The 25,775-nt window shown below is 40.1% G+C and overlaps 1 protein-coding gene across 1 annotated transcript in view; it reads right to left on the minus strand.

Moving 5' to 3' along the window:
- The window catches only part of MEOX2 (mesenchyme homeobox 2), a 47,253-nt gene extending 32,180 nt beyond the window's left edge, over nt 1–15,073 (minus strand). Inside the window, exons 1-4 of the mRNA XM_072328120.1 lie at nt 14,276–15,073; nt 13,941–14,114; nt 12,229–12,304; nt 11,360–11,530 (exon numbers count right to left, since the gene is read on the minus strand). Coding sequence (XP_072184221.1) covers nt 11,360–11,530; nt 12,229–12,304; nt 13,941–14,114; nt 14,276–14,931 — 1,077 coding nt within the window. The 5' untranslated portion in view covers nt 14,932–15,073. The remainder of the gene's footprint in view (nt 1–11,359; nt 11,531–12,228; nt 12,305–13,940; nt 14,115–14,275) is intronic.
- Nucleotides 15,074–25,775: the final 10,702 nt, after the last annotated feature.

Consider the following 25,775-nt stretch of genomic DNA (forward strand, 5'->3'; position numbering starts at 1 on the left):
TTACACCATGGAGTCTGTTTCCTGAGACTGCTAATGAAGGCAAGCTATTTTTTAAAGTCCAAATGAGCATTTGATAAATTAGTACCACACTCACGAACCATATACATAACCCACATTGTCATACTGACTCGAAAGAAATCAGCCCACACTCAACCCTTTTAGTCACCACTACTTCACTCCATCTGTCACTCATCAGTAACAGAATATAAATATGGATTTCTTTTTGGGGGGTGGGAGTACCGACAGGATTGCTATAGGTAAATTATATGCAAATTGTATTTATTTATTTATTTATTGCAAGATTTTCTTTCCTTCTTTTGCACATTTTTATACCTTATTCTCTGTTCTTCCAATCATTTTTAGGTCCTCCTAGCTAACGAGTAATGTTCTTGTAATTAATTCTCTGGAGTTTAGATGCCATCCACTGTACCATCCTATCATCTTCCGCATTCATTTCACTATAAATAAGAGCATCCTTAATGGACAATTCATCCTTAAAGGAACTGTAGTTCTTTTACTTCTTGGACCAGAGAACACTTAGCCTGGCATGGAGAGACACAAGCAAAGGGAGGTGAAGAGAAAGGAGAAAAAGGTTGTTTTCTCTTCTCTGTAAAGGCTGAAAGTGAAGTGAGGAGAGTAGTGATGAAAGTCAGTATGATTATGACAAAAAAAAAAAAGCTTTCAGCTATGACAGTTTTGCACCATTTCCTGGAGGGGGGCAGCCTCTTGATCCTTTTTAATATCCTTATTAGTCTCCAGTTCAAGAAGCGTGTGCGAGGACATGTTTAACTCCCACTGAAGTCAATGGTTCCTAAGCATATGCTCAAATTTTTTCACAAATCAGGACTTTAATCTGTTCCTTATGTACATGTAGGATTACAGAGAAGTCTTCTGTTTTTGAAGTTGCTGGAAACATCAGCTTGCTGATGGGTGGTGGGGGAAGGGAGCAGAACTCCATCACTTTCTGAAGTCTGAAACTTTCTTGTTTAAATTTTCTAATTTTGACCAGACAAGTATCTATTTACCAATTTTTCGAAGTGCTCTCATACACCATCTATTAGATTCTGATGTGTGCTGCAGAAATATGAGTTGCTGACACAACAGCCTTGTAGGATTGTATAAAAGTCACAAACTTTAAGGTTGGTGTCTCATTCCTCCTTCCCTCCCCCCCTTCTATAAATTTGATAGAATTCTTACAAAAAAACAAAGAGTTTTATCCCTAGCAAGAGGAAAGAAAAGTTGAGATGAAAGCTGTAAAACTGTCTCCATACTACACTGTAAATGCACCTCAGTTCTGGTATTTCGTGCTTTTGGCTATTTCAGTCCTGGAACTGAATCCTCTCCACTGAGCTGAATGGTTGCGCCAAACTGTATGGTGATATTTGTGATATGGATAAACGCCCACTAGAGACTAGCCGGAAAGCAGCCAACCTCATGATCTGATCCTCATGTGAATTTATGACTCCAGATTTCAGATTTAATATCTTCTGTAATTTTACCTTGCACTCTCTCTGGGTATTGAAAGTAACAGCAAAATTGCCAAGCCCAAGCATTCAGAAGCTATCAGCAAACACTTCTGTACCTTCTCTTTTCTTTCCCTGCTTACAGCTCCTTCAACCTCCCCAAACTGTTTTAGAAACACATTTAGGAATAAAGCAGCACACTGTAACCAAGTGCTGGTCCAATCAAATCCAGTGGTGTAGCCCAGGTCCTCATTTCCTGTTATTTTAGATTCAATACACACGTACACGCACACACACACATAACAAATGCATATATGTGTCTAATATATCAATGAAATGGAATAAAAAACTGTTTTACCACTTTCAAGACTTTTCTTACAGGAAACTAGAGTGAAAAGACAAATTGCCAGTGCTATTTAAAGAGTTTACAGGCCACATCAAAATGAGGCTTTACTTTCTTTGAAGCATGTTCCTTCTGGCAAAAGTAATTATTACCTAAAATTTTGGAATTAAATATTGCATTTTAAGGAGGCCAAACTCTTTTTTTTCACCCTGTTGGATTAGTTTCCCCTTTTTATACAAGGCTCTGTCAACACTGGTACATCACTGGCACTGCAGTGCCTGGGTCACAGTCGTTTACAGAATCTGCTCTGTGGTGTGCATTCTTATGAAGTTAAAATCTCAAGAAGAGAAGAGAGAACATGAAGGGTTTTTTTTTTGTTGTTGTTGTTGTTGTTTTTTGTTTGTTTTTTTTTTTTTTTGTTGGTTGGTTGGTTGTTGTTTTTTTTTTTGTTGCTGGTTTGTGTTTTTTTTTTTTGTTTTTTTTTTTTGCTTTTTGTTGTTTTTTTTTTGTTAGCTCTCAGTTAATCAAAGTATGTTCCTACTAAAAAACATTGATGATTTGGGACCGATGAGGTAATGACAGAATGTTACTTCTGGATGTTTCTTTCATGAATGTGAGCTGTACCAGCAAGAGAGTGAAGTGTGAATGGACAAGGGAAAAATGTGATTAGGGCAGTACAAAGAAAACATTTAAGCAGATAACCCTAGATAAGAGAGCAGATGCACTGTCTGAGCTGGAGTTGGGCGAAGCTTTTTGGAGAAATAACAGTTTAGTTCTAAGCGGATAAACTGGTATCAGAAGAAGAATTCTGGGAAAGGAATTTGAGAAGCGAATGAATAAAGATAGGATCACTTGATTAGCTCAGGATTTTTTTGGCGGGGACAGAGCAGGAATCAAAAGACCACTGTGGCAGAAAAAACAGATTTGATTTCTGATGAGTGGTGTAAGAGTCATTTGCAAAACAATCTGAAAATATGGAGGAGAAAGAGGAGATTAAAAAAAAAAAAAAAAAAAAAAAAAAAAAAACCAACTACCAAACTCAAGGGGCAAATTATCCACAGCTCTTACCCTATTCAGAACAAGCAGAATGTGGTTCCATCCTGTACTGAGGAAATCCAGAGTAGTGCTGTTTTTGCCCCTGTAAAAAAGTACTTTGTGATGGCCCCCAGGTCTGGTTTGTGAGCATTTTTCTTACATCTGTGCATCCTTGCTCTGGGGGGAAAAGAAATGATGTCCTCCTTTAAGAAGAAATCATCTTTATCTTTACAAAGCTTCCTCCTAGGCTTTGTGGAGATCAGGAGACCTTAAATGTAAGGTTAGCGAGAGTACAAGGGAAAACTAGTTAAGACCCTTTTTTCTGCTTGTTGTGCAATAGACCACACATTTCTTGGCACTGATTCAGTCCACCTTTTCCCAAAGTTGAAAAATGCACTTGCAGAGGTATTCAGTGACCATGCACCCCCAAATAAGTCCTTTATAAGCAAGGCTCCATGCACATTCATACAAATGCCTCAGTAAAGACCAGTATTTCTTGTGTATCTAGTTCAATATGGAACTCAACTCTGCCTTTTGCAGCAAGTCTGCTGATATATTAACAAAGTCTTTTTTTTTAATAGGACAACAATAACATGCAGCTAGACTCCACTATATGGGTAGTATCAAGCCTTCCACTTATCTACATAATCAAGTCAACCATATGTTTCAAGGTTAACATGGGTGCAGCTTTAGTTAGTGTGTGTGTGAATTAAGACTACCAATTAGCTGTGGAAACATGCCTGAAAAACACAAAGCAAGACCGAGTCCCCATAAATAATATTTTTATGGTATCTACCCATATGTTTTGTAACTACAAACATGTCTTAGCTTCACAACATCGAGCTGAAGGAGTCAATGACTGAGAAGCAATCAATATATCTGTGCTTAATTTTTTTAGTATTATACTGTTAATTCCAACAGAATTCTATACAGTAAGCTAAGCTTAGAGTATCACTACACACATATATTTATCATAAGGGACTCAGTCTGGTAAAGCAATGGGGAATCTGAGCGGGAGGAAAGGAAACGGCATTCATAAGAACTGTGAAAGACTGGGTCATTCTGTTAGTTACAGCTCAAGAAATGTACTTCACAATGCCTGGACACATTTAGCTACTGTGCTTGAAACACACAATCTCTATCCAAAAACAAAAGTGTTTGTTAGGGTGTCATGTCTGGCAAAGCTCTCCTGATATGTTTGCAAATACAAAATCATTAAATTGCTGATATTTTACAAGCCAGCAGACTGCAAACTCTACTGACGCCTGCCTCTCTGCGTGGCTAAATTTCAGTTTGGAACTAGTCAAATAAAGATAGCTTTATAGGGTTCAAATACTGTTAGATTTCTGTATTAAAGTAATAAAGATGTTATCCTCATAAAGTTGCAGCAATGTATCAAAGTGTAAGAAACAAGAGGGTCAGAACAAGTGGAGGAAAAAATTAAAATACAAAGATGAACCAAACCTACAGGGAAGTCTGGCTGCACTTTTCCTCATAATTTAAACCAATCAAAACATTTATGCTCCAATCTCCAGATTTTTCCCCTGTGTTTGTCTGCATTATTATTATTATTATTTTAATTTATATTTGAAGTAGTTCCGTTTTCTACTTTTAATAATAATATATTATTTCACAGCTAACAAACAGATATCCAAACAGTATAGACAGCCACTCTCCTTCTTGGCCGATAATTGAAGATCATGTAAAACATGTAAATTTAAGTGGTAATAATACAAGAAAAGATAATGCTACAGTTCCAGGTCACCTCATGGGCAGCTGCTAATGAAGTCTCCTATTTTCATCTAACCCAGCTCCGGTGATCATTCTGCACTGCCTAACAAAATAACATTTTACAAAATAGCAAAATAACAGCTGATCACTGCGGTTCTTAAAGTTGCTTTAGATTAAGACCTAATGGAAATCTGGGAGATGAGTGACATTTTTTGTTTTGCAGTAAAACAGGCATTCTTTCTGTAAGGACAAATGGAAACTGAAAATATATGCAGGAGTACACTCATTCAGAAACATAGATTTGTTAAAAAAAAAAAAAAAAAAAAAAAAAAAAAAAAATGGAAAAGAGAGGGAGGCACAGAGAGAGCAGAGAGAGCCGAGACTGAGACCATCAGTAGGCATTGTTCTGATGTCCTCAGGAACGCAGAAAGCTTCGTACGCAGCTGCTGCTTGAGGTCATTGTGGTACTCTCAAAACAAGAATATAGGAAAAGAATTGGGGAAAAAAAAAAAAAAAGCTTACACTACTATGTCATTTATGTCATTTTTTCATGAATCTCAGTAATCTCAAAGTGCAAAGTCTTTGCAATGTTCTTGGTTCTCCCTACGTCCCACACAAGGCGAGCGTGTTGATCACCTTGCAGACCAGTACTAGATTTTAAACTCTACTTCACAAAATACCAGTTTGAAAAGTGTGAGAAAAGAGTGAACAAGCCTTACTCTGCACTAGATTGCTCTTCTCTTCCAACAGAAAATACTGCCAGCTGTTGTAAGCAAAAGGATTTATGCTGCATCTTTGAGTAGCTGACGTCTCCGCAGCCACACAGGTTTCCCTTCACATCATTGTTACCAGCTCAGTGTACCACAAAATCTCACAAAATGTCACCCTACAGTTTATTAAAGCATCTGACTCCAGTTCTTTTCACTAAAATAGCTGATATTTCTGTGAATTTAGGAGCTGTTTAGTCACTGTTTCTATCATTCTTTTCATAGTTTAAAAAAAAAGGAAAACATTTTAACAATAGGATATGCTTGTCCACAAGCGAAAGGATGGGGTCTGTAGCACTTCCAAAGAAAATGAAAGGCTTGAAAAGCAACTGAGATACCCACATGCCCCACGAGCAACACTCACGCTTCAGAACCTGCCTTCCAAAGAAGCCACTGCACATACTCTCCATACGTTGCAGACTTCTAGGACATGCCGTTTTCCCCATGGCAGGTAGGAAACCCCACGGTTCTCTCCACTCCCTTCACGACTATACTGTTGGTTCACATATGTCCAACAGATTTTTAGTATCTATTTTTAGAAGGGCAAAAGTAGGAAACTGTTGTGGGTTGGTGTTTTTGTGTTGTTTTTTTCTGCCTGGTAAATTTAAGTGACTAATTTCCCCAGTTCAACAAAATGTATGAACATCCACTTAACATCAGGTGTGTTCATATCAAAGTAATCCACCTACTGATGCATGATGTGAAGCCCTGGCTCCAGTCAGGACTTAGCTTCCACTTCAGCATACCCAGGTTTTCATTTGTCACCTAATACCCAAAATTTAATGCATACTGGCATCACTGTATGATCACAGTCAACAAAACTCACCGTGGTGGCAAAGGACTCTGAAGTGCACCTAACACAATTTATGTAAGGCAGTGTTTGTTTGGACTTACTTGCTAAAAATAAAAAATATCTATTATAGATCTGAGAGAATGAAGAACTTTTAAAAGTTTCAGTTTTAGTTTTTCATACCCTATTTGCTATAAAATAATGCCCAGTCAACCCACTTTTCTCTAGTCCAAGAAGCAATTTTATAAAAAATAAAGGGAATGTGCAAAAGAGAGAAGGAGGGAGAGGGAGAGAAAGAAAAAGATGACAGGAAAAGATAGAAAAAGAAAGTAACAGAAAAATATAGAAAAATATAGAAAGAAAGAAAGAAAGAAAGAAAGAAAGAAAGAAAGAAAGAAAGAAAGAAAGAAAGAAAGAAAGAAAGAAAGAAAGAAAGAAAGAAAGAAAGAAAGAAAGAAAGAAAGAAAGAAAGAAAGAAAGAAAGAAAGAAAGAAAGAAAGAAAGAAAGAAAGAAAGATTGGCTTCCAGTTAAAGTTTCATAATGCACTGGATTTTATTGGTTTAGTAAAACTATGCTCTTCCATCATACATGAAAGATTTGCCTCATTCCTTTGAGAATTGTTTCTTCTGTTGTTTGGTCAATTATTTTTTTTTCCATTTGTTGAAAAGAAAGATAAAAGGAAACATAGGTTCAAGTACAAAATAACTTCTCTTTCAGATGAACGTTAAGTTTTCGTGTATGTTTTCTTCTGTTCACTCATTGTAATTACCCTTGGTACTATTGCTGCAAGGCTTGTTTGGCATAGGTAATTTTCAGTGCAAAGTTCATCTGCTGTTTTATTTAAGTAATGAGCAGGAGGCTCAATTGACTGCAGACAGCATAGTATTGAATGATTACATTAATTGTTAAGCAACAAAATACTAAGTACTAAATGTGATTTCTGATTATTCCTTTGATACATAAATTTCATGCCTATTTAGTTATATGCATAAGTTCCAGTTGAGTAACCTACCCCTAAAAGTATTTGTAAAATCCAGGATTCTATATGGACAATAAACTCATGCTATTGTCTGCTGTAGCTCCAAGATCTCATAATGAAGATCTACAATGAATACTGCACATTTAATATGCATGTTTTAACATTGGTAGAATTTTGACAATCTAAATTGTCTATTTACAATGTTTATTAGAACACTTCAGAAGCAGTCCTAACGTAATGGCACCAAACTGTCTACTGTTTAACCACATTATATAGATGATCTTTTTTCCACTTTGCAGGACACTGTGAATGTGAGGATATAACAGTTTAACTCCGTGTTTGCAATATTCCGTATATATGTTTAATTGCGGAGAGTGACCAATGTTGCTGTAAATTATATTTAACTTTTTGTCTACTAAAATATAATTTCAAATGGATATGGGCTAGGTGAACATCTCACAGGATACATATTTTTAATATATATTACTAAGTAATGACAGCGCCTATATTTTCCACCTCACTAGAAAACTAAGACCCAAGGCAGCAGACCTTCTTTAAATGAATATTCCTTCACTGCTCTCTTCTATGTCCATGGGAGCACAGCAGATCACAGAAAGCATAAGCACAGCCAAGGCTATCTGGTCTGCCTCCTTTGCCCAAGCTAAGCTAAGTTCACAGTAAGAACGCGCTTCTTAAAGTCTGGCCCTATCAAAAATCAGTGGGAGTTCTGTCATCAGTTTCTTCCAGGTGAAGTTTCACTGGACACATATGTTTATTAATCATTTACTTTAATAACATTTTTTAGTGATTCAAATGCTTCAAATGCATACAAGAGTGGACTACACACATGTACCACTATCATCATGTTTGTCTATTTTTGAATTCAAACTTTCATCAAATCTGATTCAAAAGCAGCCATCGAGGCACCAGAGACTCCAGCATAAACTTTAGAGGTCTAAATGACTTCTTGCTGTGTGTACCTATGCATCCAGCGGAAAAGTGATGTCAGTGCCTGATGAGCAGTGGGCAAAAGGTTTTCTGTAAGGTGGCTGTGCCCCGTGCTGCTCATAGCTACACCCTGCCACCAGTAGTTCTTGAGAAATGGTGATGCAGATCTGGAAGTCTTTAAAGCCTCCTAAAAAAGCACACGCACACTCACACAAAGCTTTTCATTTAATAAGAGCTTATAGCATTTTGCAAATGGAAGGAGGGTACTGACATTGCTATTGTATGGACTAGGAACACAGGCATATAATAAATGAGTGGGGCACAGGCTCAAACAGATCCTAAGGTTGGGTTCGATGCCCAGCTGTGCTCTGATGTAATGAAGTAGCCTCAAGCACTGTTTATCAAACTTCTCTAATACCACACTATTTTAGTTACAAACCTTATTAGCGACATATGCAAGTATTTATATTTAAAAAATATGACTTTCCCTTCACGTCCTTTTAAGTTGCATTCTTAAGTGTATTAGAACAAGGACACACAATAGCATGGAAAAAAAAAATTAAAAAAAATTGACTGAACCCAACTACACTAGAACTGCACTTTATCGCTGGATTTCAACTTTGTTCTTTCTGGTATATAAAACCAGACTTAATTCGCTTCCCTTCTGGAGACAAGAAAAACTGGTTGGATAAAGTTCATTCCGTTACTGAAAGAAACATGCTGCAGTGACCGCTATACGGTCATGTAACATTGTCTTTGCTGGAAGCAATAGTCCTACGCACAATATCAGATTATTAGCAGACAGAAACAAAGACAATGTTGTCACCTTCCCTTAAATTTCAAGACACAGAACCCAGTCTTACTCTTGAGAATTTCAGTGGTACAGAGTACTGAGTCACCCTATCACTGAAGGACGAACATTTACAAATGTCAAAATCTACACAGATTAAAAAGCTCAATTAAAAACTACTTATGAAATAACCAGCGTTATCTGAAAAGGCAGTAAGTCCGAGAGCAAACAACAACAAAAGTCTGGAATCTGATTACTTACTGTGCAAAATACTAAAGAAGCTATGCTAAATATGTCAGGTTAAATTTTGCCTTAGGGTGCTAATACAAATGAAATTAAAATTCACTTTATGTATAGAACGCAGGATTGGCAATGAACAAACTGTCCCAGTATTTTATCAGTCAATATTTGGAAGAATTACAAAGCTTTTTCCCTAACATACAACATTAGATTAAAAATGATAAAGGATAACTACAATCACGATTTCTTGAGTCAGTTTTAGTGAAATTTGCAGTTCTCCTGCCAGACTATTCCTATCTTTAATCCACATATGTCCATATCTCTTTCTGCACTTGATTCTAGCACCACGTTTCTTACTCATCCAGACCTCTCTGTGACTTTGCTTTGAAGACTGGATCCTTGATAGTGCTTAATACCAAATAATAAAAGAATAACATGAATTTACATTTCTGTGCCAAAAGATTCAAACCAGAGTAACAGAGTTAATCTCCAATGGCTTAAAAAACCTCCAGAGCTTAAGCAGTTGCACTGGACTCAATAGACCTTCTCACAAAAACATTTGTGCTCCAGAGAACGGCTACGTTGAGACCTCGATGCTTATATGGGAGGGGGGAAGTGTAAATCCTGCTGAATAACATAAGTAAACAGACAGAAATACATACTTAGAGGTCATACTTATTGTTGTCCTGACAAAATTACTATGGGGAAAAGGGTGTTTTTTTGTTGTTGTTTTTTTTTTCCAAATTCACCAGTAAAATAGCATTTGAAATGTTTAAAGTTCTACAAAATTTGAAGTTTATATTTCTTGAAAACAATGTGAACATGTAGCAATTTTCATCAGGTAAATGACTGAGCAAGTACCCCATAGTGTAACCCAGTGCTTGCTAATCATTCAGTCTTATTCTTTCTCTCCTAAGATTATTATTATTGTCCACCAAATTTGGAACTTGCTTCATTTATTAAATTACAACATCTACAGCATCTTTTGGTTGTTGTTGTTTTCCTGTGCAATGGTAAGCAATGCTTTGATAATGGATACCAAACAAATTAACTCTTTTCAGAAAAACTGTGCTTTATTATATATTTTTCTTGCTTCCGTTTACAACCATGCTGAAAAGCACAGACACATTGATGAATCAGTTACACAGTCCTTTTTGACTACAAGTGTGCAGCTCATTTTTCTTACTGATGTGTTTCAGAAACCAATCAGAAGTCCTCAAAACCAATGATTTCACAGTATTTACAATCATTTATCAAAATGACCTGCTTTTTAGAGACCCTTTCAAACAAGTGTATATGATTTATGGTATTTAGTTGTGTTTAAAATAAATTCCCTGGAGATGTTACTTTTACTGCATGCTTGTTGAGAATAGGTAGGCTATAAAAGACGTTAAAACACTGCAGAAAAAGAGTACTGTTTTCTTTTTGCACCATTTCTCAATGAACAAAACCCATCCAAACAGGCATTGAAACATTGGATTCCTGAGATGTTTTTGTAGGTTTAACAGTAGTGTTTCTATATGACATTATTGTAAAGACAGCCAAAATAGAAATGGATGCTATTACCTGCTAGCCTCCCATTGGAAAATTATGCCATACTGAAACATTTTTCCAAGGCAAATTAAAAATAAAATAAAATAAAATAATGTTAAAATTAAGAAAAGACTTCTCATGTCTGGAGGTGTGTTTAATTACATTAAACTTTAGCTCACTGGAATAAAATTTCCTATTAACATATATTTAACATATATTTACCTATTGCAATTCCATGTTTGAGGAGTTGCAATGCCTAGAAGAACTTCTTCACTAGGACTCACCCTCCCACTAAGCTTTGCAGCTGGGTACTGAATTTTAGGTTTTCTTAAGACACATTCACTTTCTTTTTGCATTTCTCAGTAAACTCAGATTTCATTTCTACGGAGGCTTTTCTCCTGAGCAAAGCTTTAGGAAATCTGGGACTGAACTAAGCCAACTGACACAACTGCAGTAGTAGTCTTGCATCTGATGTATACTGTATCTTCTGAGAAACAAAACCTACTCAATAAAAAAACAGAAAGAAAATGGTCTTAAAAGTCACAAGCAGCTAATGAGAAGGGGAGAAACTAAAATAATAATAACAATAAATCAAAATATACCATACACAACTTGCAACACAAAGCAAGAAAGTGCTCCAAGAATATGTTTTTCATACACTCAACATGGTTTTCATCTGCACCTCATTAGCACACAGATAATCCTGACCATTAATGTGCTTTAAAATAAGTGAATTTACTTGCAACCTATCTTCCGTTTTACTATCATCCCTTTCCTCCACCATCCTTGCCATAAGCAGAGCTGAGCTGGGAAGACTGCAGACAGCAATACTCGCTGCAGAAATCTTGTGTCTATAGATCTGAGCGCATCCCTTCAGCTCATCTGCACATCTACGGAGCCACTGCTGGGCCTATGAAGGTTGAAAGGAATGTCCTAAGATAGTGAGAGCGACTGCAGAACATGGAGACACTGACAACTGTAGTGTGCACGAGTTGATGGCTAAGGAAGTCGTATTTCCCAGTCTTTTATAACAAGAACAGTTGGCAGTGTCACCCTGTCCTGTAGCAGCCGAGTCAATAGATTCTGAGGGTATTTTTAAAACTTGGGTTAGGGCAGAAGAGAACTGTAAGTGAGACAGATTACAAAGAAGTACTATGCAAGCACATTTCACCTGGCTTTCTGCTTCCAAGCAGAAGTGTAACAAAGCGTAGCACAAACAGTGGCTCTCTCCTCCCATTCCTTTGCAAGATGTGAATCTCAAGGAAAAAGAGTAAACACAGGAACAAGCACACGGCCCACTGCCCAGTATTCCGCCTGCCCTCTGGGGTTCCTTCCTAACTAAAAAACTACACTAATGCCATTATAACAAGTAAGCAAAAATGGGCACTACTTCTGGTAAAGAAGATACTTCTTTGGTGTATCTACATAGCGAAGCAACAATTACTAGTTTGGTAGATAAATGACACAAGTACCATCGATGTTTCACTTTCTTATAATCATCCATAAACTCAATTTTATGAATCATTGTTGCTGATCTTAAGCATGCTATGATTAAAGCAGCACAGTGCAAGGAAGGGGTGGCCTAAGGTTAATGCACATCTGACGTACAGAATAGATTCCGCGCTCAAGAAAATCCTGAACATTCTGTGGCTTTATGCGATATGCTTCGGAGGAGGAAATATATCTGTAAATAAGCGAGAGCATTAATAATTGTCTCAGAATACTGGCACTGAAACTTAAACAGCCTCTCTTTACTTCTTAGTTATTTACTATTAGGATTTTATACAAACGCTTATTGAAGTGGTTCCAAGTGTGATGAATCCGTCACCAAAAATTAGGGAGGGGAGGATGAAATGCTTTAAAGCACAGCCATTTGTTTAAAAAAGCAGATTAATGAGAAATAAAGGGAGTGATTTTTAATCTAATGAGGGGTTATTCTGGATTACAAATATAGAAATGCAGTGACTAACAACAGTTCTTGCTGCCATACGTTAGGATGGCATTAAGTAGCATCAGACCTTAGGATTAATAAAGGGGTGGGGTTAAATGGTTGGTCCAAAATTCTGCCTTTTCCTGAAGAAAAATCAAAGACATTGCAGCTACCCAGCTGCTGTCAGAAGGTGCCTGTTTTCAGTTCGAGAAGTTCCTCATTGTTTGAATGGACAGAACGCTTTCTTACTCGGAGAGAGGAGGGGGCAATCAGCAGTTAACTACTTTGGTCTTCTGAAAGTCTCAGAATGTGAGGTGTGGAGCACAGTGCTATCAATGTAAGCACAATTGCAACCTGAGGTTCCCACCCGTGTCCACTAAATCCAATGGAAGGCTGCAGTCATGTCAGGATATGATCTGTGACATTCCTCAGTGTGTTTTTTTTGTTTGCATCACAAAATTAAATAAACAGAAAGCAATATGGATACTTCCCTGTCAGTAAAAGGGACCCATTTCCTTTTTTTCCCTTCAGCTTTAAGTACGCTGACGAATACAACAAATCCTTACACCAACAGGCATTTTTCAGTAGTAACAGGGACTCAAATTGTAGCACTCCTCATCTGCCGCACAAAAATCTGACAGTTCCTTTTATTTCGTAAAGTGTAAGGAAGATGCAATGATGGAATTCACCACCGCTGTTTGACAAAGTACAGCTTTCATTCCTGGAAGACTTTTCAGCCCGGCTACATAAGATAAAACTCAACTAATCCTATCTTGAATGACAAATAAAATTAATTTATTAATGTAATGATGGTATCCTTTGGGGTCATTTTCCTAAACGGTTCCAATTGTTCACCACTCTACCGAGCCAACAACACTTTGACTGCAAGAGGTCACGGTTTCGATTGGGAACTCCACAGCGCTGTGGAAAAGCCTTTCACTTTCTCTTCCTTGATAACATGCAATTCTCTACGCCCGCTCTGGAGCTCTCAAAGCACCGAGTCCTCTCCTTTCCAAGTGCCCACTGCCCCATCGCTGCATCTCTGACGGCCCTTTGGTTTGTGTGTGCTATCTTCACATCGCCTGCACCGCACGCCTTCGGTCAGAGCTGCCCATGCCAGGCTTCGCCGGCTTAAGGAGAGATTATGTCAAGGCTTTTGCGCGCTCAGAGCTCCTGAATCACCCTCTTAAAATAACTGCGGCTCTATATGCTTTTCTGCTCGTATTTAAGCAAGAGTTGTGGTGTTGTGAGAAGTCAGACAGCTCCTTCCTTCCCTCCGCCCCCGGTACCAGCAACTTTCTAAAGCTCTCAGTCACCCGTTTGGCTGACGGACCCCAGTTTTCTCCCCTTCCACGCCGAGGACTGAGCTGCACGCACGGCCAGATCCTACGCACGGAGCGCAAAAGGCTCGGACCGTCCCGCGCAGCCCCACGCTGCGATCTCCCTCCGCAGCGCCGCGATGCCGCAGCCCGCGGTCAGGGCGGGGGCACCGAGCGCGTCCCGTCCCCAACTTCGAGGCAGAGGTGGCGGATCGGCAGGGGGGAGGAGGACAAGGGGCCAGAAGCTAAAATCCATTCCGAAACTACGAAAGCTCTCGCCCTGACGGATGGAAACTTTCCTCCCGCCGCCGCCACCTTCACTACTTCATGCGCTATCACGTGCTGGATTTTTCCTTTTTATTTCTCCCCCCCCGCGGCCCTAATAAAGCTGCCCTTAATGACGGACATCCCGAGAACGCGGCCGAGGGCAGCCCGGTGGCAGCCCCGCTGCAAACGGAGTCGGGCCGAGCCGAGACAGCCGGGGCCCGGCAGCACAGCTCCCCGACACCCTCCGCCCGGGGTTCCCTCCCCGCAGGGAAAGCCGCCGTTACCTGAGCTGTCGCTTTTCCTCTTGCCAGACCTCTTCTCCGTTTCCACAGGGGACAGAGCCTGCCTGCCATAGTCCCCCGGTGCACACGCTGCCCCCGTAGGGGTGGTAGTGCCCAGGCTGGAGGAGTTCGAACACAGCACGGGGGGGCTGCTGCCCAGCTCCGGGGGTCCTCCTGAGTCCGGCTGGAGGCAGAGGCTGTGCCTGGCCGCGGCGGGAGGAGACGACATCTGAGGGATGTGCCAGTTCGTCTGCAAAGCCTGGTGCTGCTGTTGCTGGTGATGGTGGTGGTGATGATGGTGGTGATGGTGGTGCCCCCTATGATGCTGGCTGGCAAACATGCCCTCCTCATTGGGGTATCCCGTTATTATGCAAGAGGAAGAAGAAGAAGACAGATCGGGGTAGGACATGTGGTCGGATCTTCCATGCAGAGCAAGAGAAGACTGGGAGAAAGGGTGCAAGCTCTGCGCGGTGGCATGGGGGCTGCGCAGGCAGCCAAAGAGTGTGTGATCCATGGCATGCAAGTCTCAGGTTCCAGGCAGGAGAGTTTAGGAAGGATCCAACTTCACCACCCTTTGTCAACTTTCACTGTAAACAGATCGGGGCTGGGATTTTTTTTTCCAAAACGGCAACGACAGACTTTGCAGCAGGCGACTGAGCTCAGATAATCCAGGTCTTTAGCCCTAGCGGCCAGTCTCCTCTGCATAAACACTCGGACCTAGATGAGCCTTTCTCAGAGCCGCTCGGATGTCAAGAAGTGGGAGAGGTTGAAGCCAATAGAAGGTGGTCCCAGAGAACTGCTTGAAGGGGGAAACGGCTCCGAGAGGTTATAAATACAGTAGTGTGTAATGTGAGCTGGGGGCTGGCTTAGCGGCACAGCACTGACCACATGCAAACTCCCTCCAAAACGCCAGCGCAGTCCCCGCGCCGAGCAGCTCCGGCAGCGGGCGGCAGCGCTGCGCGCCCCGGGCGGCGGCGGGGGGGGGGGTGGGGTGGGGTGGCCGGGGGCGGCCCGGAGGGGAGCAGCAGCTTCTCCTCCCCCTCGATGCGGGGAGCGCGTCCGCCGCTCCGCCGGGGCTGTCCGCTCCCCCCTCCGGACGGATGCGGGGCGAGGCGGGGGGCTGGGCCCCATGGGGCCATCTCCGCACCGCACCTCTCCCAGAAGGGAGCACGATAAAGGACACCCCGCAGGATGTGCGCAGGGGCGAAGTGGGGGAGAAATCAAATACACCTTACTTCAGCGCGGGGCTGAAGCCTCACCTGAGCTCCCAGCGCACCTGGGCACGGCACGGCCCGGCTGTGCGAGGCTGCTCTGTCGAGCGCAGCCCCGCAGTCACCTCCGCGCACACCTCGCCCTTCAGGACAGGAGAGACCACCAGTGCCTGTGGGTCTGCAACGAAACTCGCGGCGCTCAGCGAGCCGCCACGTGTGTTCGAACACAGACAAGTCGCCTTTTTTGCCCCCTTGACCCTCTTAAAGCGCAATTTGCCCAACTTCTCTGCTTCTTCATTTGCTACGTTGCAGCCTTCATAGTGGGACAACCTGGAGAGGGACAGCCCGGCATGCGCGTGTCGTGGGATTAGCAGTAGCGCCGAGGAAGGCTGTATACGGGTTTATATTAGGTTAAAACGCTTACTGATCGCTGCCCAAAGAGATGCCCGCTGCCGAAACGCTGAGTTCCTTCGCCCTTTTCTCTTCGCTCTACCTTCCTCGTCCTCCCCTCAAACCAAACTTAAAGTGAAAAGGAAATAAATAAATAAAAAATAAAAGGAAAAAGAAAAAGCACTGCGCTCAGCCATTTCAGTCTAAACTCTTGGGTCCATGTGCGAAAGATAAAATGAATTCGAATTGCCATTGGAAAAAATCAGGAATTGTATGAGATTTGCAAGAGCTGGTTTCTTAAACGGAAATTGAGTCCTATTTTGTGGGAAATTAGTTTTGCAGACTTTCTGGAGAAAAAAAAAAAAAAAATCTAAAACTTTTGTTCAGCAGCTGCTCCACTTTTCCCTGCAGTTTCAGGCTGAGCTGGAACCTGCAGCAGTCTTTCGACGGTAAGACTTTCCCCCCTTTTCTGCCATCTAATGCTTTTTAAGTATTGTCTCTAGATTTAACTGTAACAATGAGATCTTTAAAAAGGGAGCGGCGGCGTCCAAAGCAGAAGTCGCTGCCTCCGTGCACTGTTCAAAACCTGATATTTCTTCAGAATAAAGGAAATATACAGTTACAACACTGATGAAATATTTTGTGCTTTTCATTGTGTTTATCGTTTCAATATGTGCTCTAATATTAAAAAAAAAAAAAAAAAAAAAAAAAAAAAAAAAAAAAAAAAAAAAAAAAGAAGAAAAGAAAGACTACAAAAAAAAAACGCAGTGGCTGAAGTGCTCCTGGTTCCGCGAACCCTCCGGGCCGTGGGCGCGGTGATGCCGCTGTCACCGCAACGGGGAGTGCCACCAAAGCACGGAGCCGCTGGCCCCGGCGGCCCCGGTCTCATCTCCCCGCCGCGGGCGGCCCCAGGTGGGCGCGGGGAGCGGCCGTCCGGTCCCGCTGCGCTCTGCGGCTCTCCAACCTGCTGCTGTCAGTCCGCCCGCCCCGGCCGCGGGGGCGAGACGCCGTCGTGGGGGCCGGGGCCGGGGTCGGGGCTGGGATGGGGGGAGGGAAGGAATGCAGGGACCCGTCCTGCAAAGGCGGCCGCTGCCGGAGCTCTGACACCGGCATGGATGCGAAGGGGCCGGGGTAGTCCCGGACCCAAAGCGCTGTGAAAGTGCTTTTTTTTTTTCATTTTCTTTTTTTTCCTTTTTTTTTTTCCTTTTTTTTTTTTTTTTTTTTTTTTAAATTTCTAGGGGATTGCCGCACAAGCTTTCTCGCGCGGAATAAGAAAAGGGGGGATAAGTGAAGCGAAGCGAGAGGGTGCGAGGGGGAGGGAGAAAGACTGGGTTTCCAAGAGAAGGTAAGAGATGGAGCCAGCTCGCGCTTTTTAGGGAGAGGTAGGAGAGGTTCGAAAGGTGAAGAAATACAAAAGAAGAGGAATGCGGTAACAAAACCATAATGGCACGGCAACTTCTTTGCCATCAGCTTCATAACCAAACGTGAATATGTGGGGCTGCATTTCCTTTGGCGCTGGTGTCCCCCAATACATACACAAGTCCCACATCAAGTGTTCTTAGCACTGCTTCCATCAGTCTTTGAAGCACACAAGAACTGGAAATGCAAACCTCAGTGAAGTGTTGTGCTTTCATTTTAAACGATATAAGGACAATGCAGTCACAGACAACTCACGATGAGGCAAATAAACAGACATTTACTGGAGCGATCCAGAAAGTTTCTGAACGGAGATATTGAATAACTGGTTACGCGATGCCATACTTTGTAAACGTTTGTGATGTTTTCAGTGAAAGAAAGCTTTAGAGCAAAGCTGCTCGGTGCAATAATTACTGAAGAAAGTGTAAGCAGCTATTACCTCTCAATGTAAATGGTTGGATTCTTGTTCATACTGTATCTTTTTAGAATGCGTGTTTGACCTACATATGGTACAAAAGCATTACTTAAATCAATGCCAGCAAGTTTGCCCAAAGCTTATAACATCAAGTGAAAAAAATAGAATGTTTTAAATATGAAAACAGTAAACCGTTTAACTCATAAAAACATCTGGAGCCAACGCAGTTTGGAACATCATTTATATTTTCATATAAGGGCTAATATTTGCATTCGCTTTGTGTTTTTTGGTTGCAGTTGTTGTTTCCTTTTTTAACTTACGATTTATGGCAAAAGAGATCATATAAAATTGACCTGAATGAACCAGCGCGCAATTTCTTTGCTTCAGGACTTCTGTAGCCTCGCTCTGTACTTTACGTTGGAGGCTAAAAGCACCATCTTCCCGAGCAATAACAGAATGTAAGTAAGATTCTCAAACATTTCTTTGCAGCGTGCATAGGACGAGAAAATCAGACAGTCCTACTTGGGAACCACTGTTCCGGTGGGGTAAACTGCCCCAACTTTGCTGAAGTCAGCACAAAGGTGGCAATTTATGCCATTTGAGAACATTCTCCTCGCTGTCAAAGAGAAAGCTAACAAATATGAATTCAGTTTATTTTAGCCAAAGATTTTATTGTACTCAAGAGCCTACCAAAGCAAGAGGACGAGATTTTATTGTACTGTAATTATGATCAGTTCGTATTTTTCCATGGCAATTTGGTGAAGGCAGGCATCATTATTTAACCTTAGAGTCAATCCAGATTCACAACAGATGTATGTTTATTTTCAGCCTTTTCTTTTTCCTAAATTTCCCCTGCTTAAGTCCCATGGAGGCAATATAATTCGTTTCTCTCGATACCTGTGCTGCGATGGAAACCTACAGATACAAGCAGCAATAAAGTCGGGGGATTATGCATCATTTCAGTGATGCTTGGATGCCTTAACTGAAAATCCTTACACAGAGAATGAATAATTGGTTGGCTGATTTGTCAGAAGTGCCTAATCCCTGCCTAGTTAAAGACACTGATAATCACATTTACCATTCATAAATCAGTGGCGTATCAGTGTCTTCTTGGTGACTCAACAGAAAAAAAGAGGTACTTTTTTGAGAAGTTACACTGCCGCAAAGTGTACCACATAACTTTAGCACTGCATTTCTGTGGTGTACTTCCAGTTCACTCTTTTTAACATTTACATGTGCATTGGTTTAACACTTATCAGACACAATTTTTGGTTTAAAGACTACAACATATCTATAAAAACGTTAAGCCCAAATCCATATTTTCAGCTACTTCTCCTGGATACATATGGATTCCGTTCTAATTTTCATGATCTCCAAGTATTACAAATTTTAAAGCTATGCCAGCAATTTAGTATATTACATAAAAGTTGTGCTGAACTATGAGGCCCTCACTGAAAATGATTTACAACTTTGCATTACATCATTAAAAGTTATTTGAATTGCCAACCCACTCCAGCCAGTAAAATATCTTACGCTTCTTATTTATTTTAAATAAATCGATGAAACAGTAAAATGGTGAATGTACTTGAGGCTTCACACCTGAACGATGATGTTTCAGGAATGCTTTTAGAGTTTAAACAACGGGGAAACTGCATTCTGTGTTAGATATTCAAAAGCCCCAGAACAATTTCTCTTCAAAGCCATGGTGTGTGCTTGTATGTCTTAAATAGATGATAATTTATTTTCAGACTAAACTGTCTTGCACAATGACATTTCTTTCCCAATCTGCATGTTACATCACAGCTCACCAACTGTTCAATTCTTTTCAGTATTATCTCTGCTTAAGAACTCTGACCTAAAAAACAGTTATCTCAATCCTTGTAGGGTGTTTTAATGATCCATATCTCTCACTTGTATTTAGAAATGTATTTGAAGTGCATGTGCAGGCAAGCCAATGATGCCTGAAAAATATGTTTTCCATTTTATTTTCTTCAGATCTTGACAGTTAGACACTATACTCAGTCAATTCTCCTATTAAAATTACTAATCATAGAGGGAAAAAGCCTTGTTTTCTTCATATTGTCCATTTCATTATTTAAGTAGTTTGCACTGTAGATTTTGATAACTACTCAAAAGACATTTCACCAGATCCCCCATCAAAATATACACAGATGCAGATGGAAGCAGGGCTAAGTGCATTTTGAACCCTTTAAATTTTACTTCTTACCGTGCAGTTAATGTTTTTGCTGATGATACTTGATCACCCAGAATAAAAAATGCAGCTGACTCAGATGTTTGTGCATCAAATGTTTCCCACTAAGACTTACGCATGCTTACCAGACAAATAATCAGCGTCCTCACTTTGCAAACACCAAAGTAGAGAAGAAAAATCCTACCGTTACCTGAGCTATTTATCGTTCCCTGGCTGATGTTCCCGGGCCCTTCCAGGACCAGCAGCAGGGGGCATATTTCATAATTCTGCTTCCATCGGAGGATGGTAGTGGCGTGATAAGTCCCTAATCTTCATCACCTCTTTTGCACGTGAATGAGGAAAATACAGCTTGCAGCACATATTCCTCACCACTTCTAATTTTTTCAGCTCTGGAATGAGAAAAAGACACATATGCATGGATGAATGCACCAAGCATAAATAACTACACAGTATCTAGGTTTTAATAGCTGCTGGGATTATGTCACCTACTCTACAGGTATATATGCCTGTGATTTACAGTGTGATGAGCTCTAGACTCGGAGCAGAAAGCCAGAACTAGCAAGCATTCAGTAGAGAATGATATTCATCACCCCGAGGAGCTCAGGCACTATTCATTTCACTTGCTTTACGTGGGAGTACTCCTGAATTTTTACAGAGTCCTGTTTGCATTCACGGCGATTTGCTCGACCAGAAGCGTTTGCAGGATTGGAACCATAATTAATAGTAGCTGTAGGAAACAGCAAAAAATCACATGTAGCTTTTTGTAGTTTTTTAGGCATAGCTACATTGTAGCCCTCAGCATTTAATGTCAGATAACGCTAATAACAGATACTGCGGAGGAGAAACAAAATGCAAAGTAACCAATTTTTGAAATGATTGTTTTAGATTCTGATGTTTCATCTTACGCAAAAATTAAATGTGAAAAAATAGCAAGCTGGATTCCCTTTAAAAATATTAGCTTAATTTGGAGGCAGATCACCAAAAGATGAAGTTGTAGCTGTTTCAAAAACATGACCGTATTCAGGAAGTTATGTTTTTTGGAGCCAGTGATACTACTGAGGTTTAAAAAATTAGGCAAGTTCTGCAGTATCTTTACAAATGGTCCAAGCAGAGTACCTTAGGGGGACTAACAAATTTATTTGGGTAATTTATTTTATTTTGTTTTCCCAAAACCAAATGTGGCCTCATTGATGTGCTGTGGCTATATCGTACAGCTTCTTGCAATGAGCCTTTCCAAGATATTTGTATTCATTATGCTTTGTTAGGCATCACACTTGCACAGCAAAACAGATAGGTCTCACAGTGGGTTCAATAAGCCATTCCACTAAGGGTCTGTCTTTGAGGAGCCTTCACAACATCCAAGTGTACATATCAGACTCTGGCACACCAAATGATTCTCAGGAGCCACATTCCTCTTTTTATTGGTGCCTATCTCATATATTTCATCTAAAGTAGATGCACACAATAAAATCGTGAAGCCTATTTATTCTTTATCCCCTATTTTCCAAACATAAAGTGCCTAGCACTGTGAGCTTGGTGAAGATCAGCTGTGTAGCAAACAAGGGGTATATTTTTGGCATGCTTTTCAGCTGCCTGAGACACACATGCAAAATACAGTACGTGGAGACACTATCTGAATTTCTGCAGTTCCCTCATGGGCATTTTGCCCGTGTTACGCATTTGTGCATTTTAGCCATAGAACGTATCACTTAGGGATTTAGGTTGTATTTAATAATGCAAGAATATTTCAGTACACGATGGCAAACTAAAAATATTTTCCACTTAACTGTTTCAAAATGCCATGTGCAGGAGAACACAACAAAATGGAATTAACTCGTAACATATGCAACTCTTATTTGTGCAAGAGCAGTATATGCCCCTAAATCCAGACTCCAGCATCTGGAGGCATAGCATGTCTCTAATGGAAGAGAAAGGCATGAGACATGTCAGCTTCTTGGCTATGATACATGGAAAGCTGTGCCTTTTCCTTCATGATACCCAATACAGCTCTGATTAAAACTAATAAAGCAGACAATGTCCAGGTAAGCTGCCTTGGAAGCATTTCGGATTTTTCATCTCATCAGATGTAGGCAGCAGGATTAAGCTGAGAAAAGTATTTACAATATTAAAAAACCTCATGTAAAGCTCTTTCATTTGAAACAATAAGTTTGAATGAAATTAATATTCCACGGTATGAATCATGTATTTGTAGTGCATCCAAACTAAAGATTCCCATTTGTAGAAACAAGTTTTGCTGTCACCAAGGTATTCCTATTGCCTATTTCTCATTTCTACTTCTTACCTCTGGTAGCATCACAGAATAACGTAGTCGTTATATGCTTCCATCACTGTGGTCAGCTTGGTAGTCTCTGAAAACACTGTAAAGAAACAATTCATCCTATAAACATTTTAAGACATGAACTGTCTTCAGACTTGACCTTGAGGAGTGCTGAGTCTTTTCCCCCCCTCCCCCCATCAACCTCATGGGAGATACTTTACAGGATCAGCTTCATTGTTAGACTGTAATAACAATTTTAAAAGTATGCAGCTGAACATAAATATTCTTCCTTTTGTTAAGAAAAAAGAAAGAAAGAAAGAAAGAAAGAAAAAAGAATAATTTTAAAAAGCAGCCCAAAAAACCCAAAGCCCAGTAACAACAACCAAAAACAAACAACTGAAAATTGCACTTTGGAACAAATGCATGAAAAAGATCTGCTGGATAAAATATTTTGATGAATGCACTTTCAAATTTTTATTGCGCTAAAACCCTTAGTTGAGTTTTTGTAGAAGCTGAGACCTCACACTTCAGATTTTCTTTTGTTCATTTTTGTCTAGTAATCTCCTTTGTTACATTCATAGCAACCAAGGGAGAAGGTATGTCTTCCTATTGTAGTTATTCTCATTTGGAAAAAAAAAAAAAAAATACAAGTAGAAACAGAGAAGCTACAAAGATTTAGTTATTAAATGTAAAAAATCGTTTGCAGAACATACTGGATGTATAGACACGCACATGCATACACTGTAAGAGGGTGTTCAACAGCGCAAAAAAATACAAGCCTGCCTCCAGGCTGAAATCCTTAATGAGTGATTCAAAACAATTAGATTAGTGATTGTTTTAATAATGAGAAGAGACCTTAGATGCATTGTACAAAAAAAAAAACAAAAAAAACAAAAAAAAAACTTCACATTAAAGCCAGAGAAGGAACAGTAAGAGCTCTTTGTGCAGTTTACCAGACAAAGTTCTGATTTTGCTTCCTAGCTGAGAAAAATGTTTGGGAATGTATCTAATCTAGCACACCCTATAAAACTGTACAGTAGTCCCTGGTAAAACTGGGAGTTGTGTGGACAAAAAGGTCACATCTTTTAGCAGAATTCCAAGATTTTGGCTTGCAATCCAGTACTGCCCAGTGAAGTTCTAAATTGTGAAGCTGTGTATCCATTTTGGAAAGTTGGTAGGTAGCCTTTTCATGTACCTGTACATTAATTTCATTGTGGACAAAATACAGAATGCATCTTAACCCTCACAGCTGTGATAACAAGTCTCTTTTTTAAACATACCTTGACTTGATGATGAGAATATTTTACTCTAAAAATAAGTCATATATTTAATTTTGAGTATGGCAGGCATGGCATGTATCCAGGGGTGCATGGAGTAAGTTTACCCCATACAATTTGTAGTCAATCAGACTTTCCCAAATGAAGTCCCATAAATATGAACATACATTGCTTGTTTGTTTTCTTATTTTATTTTTTTTAAGTTTCCTTTATTGGTATCATAATAGTACGACCCAAATATGAGGAAATAACCATGTCATATTAAACACAGGAATACGCTTTCACAGTCATTTATTGTGCATAGCTAGTAAACATTTCCTGGCAAACAATTTAGAGAGTCCATAAATTCCATCTTAACGCTACTTCCGTAGCTACATGCACTGCACTATACACAAGGGTATTAGCTCAGTCTCTCTCATCCGGAATGGGTGGATTGGAATTGAAAAACCCCCACCCCCCCATTATAGCACCATATGTCTCGAAAGTCTATCCTCTCTCAGGGCAAACAGCTCCTCTCAGATCTGCCTGATGGATCATGACTAAAATTCTGCTGTCCCTTGCTATATAATATAGCAGCATTGCTGAAGTATCTATCAGGAGAACACAACAAGCCAACCATCCCTTTGGCACAGGCGGCGGTTCCTCACACAGAGAGTATCAGGGATATTTGAATATATGGAATATCAGAGGGAAAGCTGATCACATCATGATAATTCATATGAATAAAAAAAAAAAAACAACAAACCAAAACAAAATAAAAAACAAACAATTCATTTGAAGATAGAAGTAAGGAAAACAATAAAATCTCTCACTTCAGAAAATTAAGCAGCCTTCGTGATTCCCCGATTCCTAATACAATCAGTTAACTGTTGTTACAGATCAGCTTTGCAACATCTTCGAAGGTACCGAGTCCACCAGATTTTCAGACAATTTTCTCTAAATATCTTATTTATGTGTTTATGGAATTGGGGATTCTTGGGGAAACAGTTTATCCATGAAGATTTTTGGAGGGTTGGATTTCTGCTCAGTTTTTTCCAGTCCTCTTGTTGTGCGTGTCTGTCGATTTATGTTGGAAAAATACAAATCCTTTAAACAGCCCTCAAACAGTCCAGTACTTGAAGGAATTCTTAGGAAATGATCACGTTAAGGTAAAGTTCATACCACTACTACCAGACGCTAAGCTGACATATTTCAGCCAGTTTGTATCCTTATTACAGGTATACATTATTATCATTCCTGTTACAGCTATTATTTCCAGATTATTTTGGATTGAAAACAAAGAGTTAGCAAAAATCTGGACTCCTTCCAAAGACCAGCTCAAAAGCTCAAAGGGGTTCAGTCACCTTGTCAATGTTCTGCTTTACGATCTTTAATTTTACAGGGTATAATACTAAAACCTCTCCCCTGCACCCCTCTGAGCGCTTTTAGAGGAAGGGTTGTGTGATAAAAAAGATGACTAAGAGCAGAAAGACAAAGATTTGATTTCCCCGATCATGGAAGTCTTTGATTCTGTTTTTTAAATCCTTTCATTTATTTGTATGGAATGGAACCATTATTAAACAAATAGTCCTGTTCTTAGTTACTGGCTGTATGTATTTGATAATCCACATGGTATAATCTTTATTCGCATGTGTCTCAAATGCTCTCCTCTGGAATCTTATTAGATGAACAACAAAGGCTTTGGAGTAATGATACAACGGATTATTACACCTTTGGAGCTAATCCAAATGATCAGGACATCAAAGCTTAGGAATTTACTTTTTTTTTTTTTTTTTTTTTTTTTTTTTTTTTTTTTCCTGCATTCCCCTCTGCTTACTGCTCGGTGGCAGACATTTCATAAGCATCCCTCATTTGCTGCCTGCTCATCTTTACGACCTCTCTGTACTTCCTCCTAGTTCCTCCAAGGCACCAAGTTCAGCCACGAGCCCTTCAGTGGCATGCTGAAGAGAAATAGTTTGTGGTCTGCAATTTGCTCCACTTATTGTCTGATGATAAAGGCCCTAATCCCTTTCCTGGATCAGGACCTCCACCAGCTTCCTTTCATTGTGCACATGGGCAAACAGAGCAAGAAGAAAGATAACGCTCCGCTTGTTCAGCACAACTCCAGCACTTATTTTCTCTTTCATGTTTTAAGTCAATTTGATTGCTGGCAAAACCTG

Source organism: Excalfactoria chinensis, chromosome 2 (assembly GCF_039878825.1).
Source record: "Excalfactoria chinensis isolate bCotChi1 chromosome 2, bCotChi1.hap2, whole genome shotgun sequence".
In the NCBI taxonomy this organism is placed as follows: domain Eukaryota; kingdom Metazoa; phylum Chordata; class Aves; order Galliformes; family Phasianidae; genus Excalfactoria; species Excalfactoria chinensis.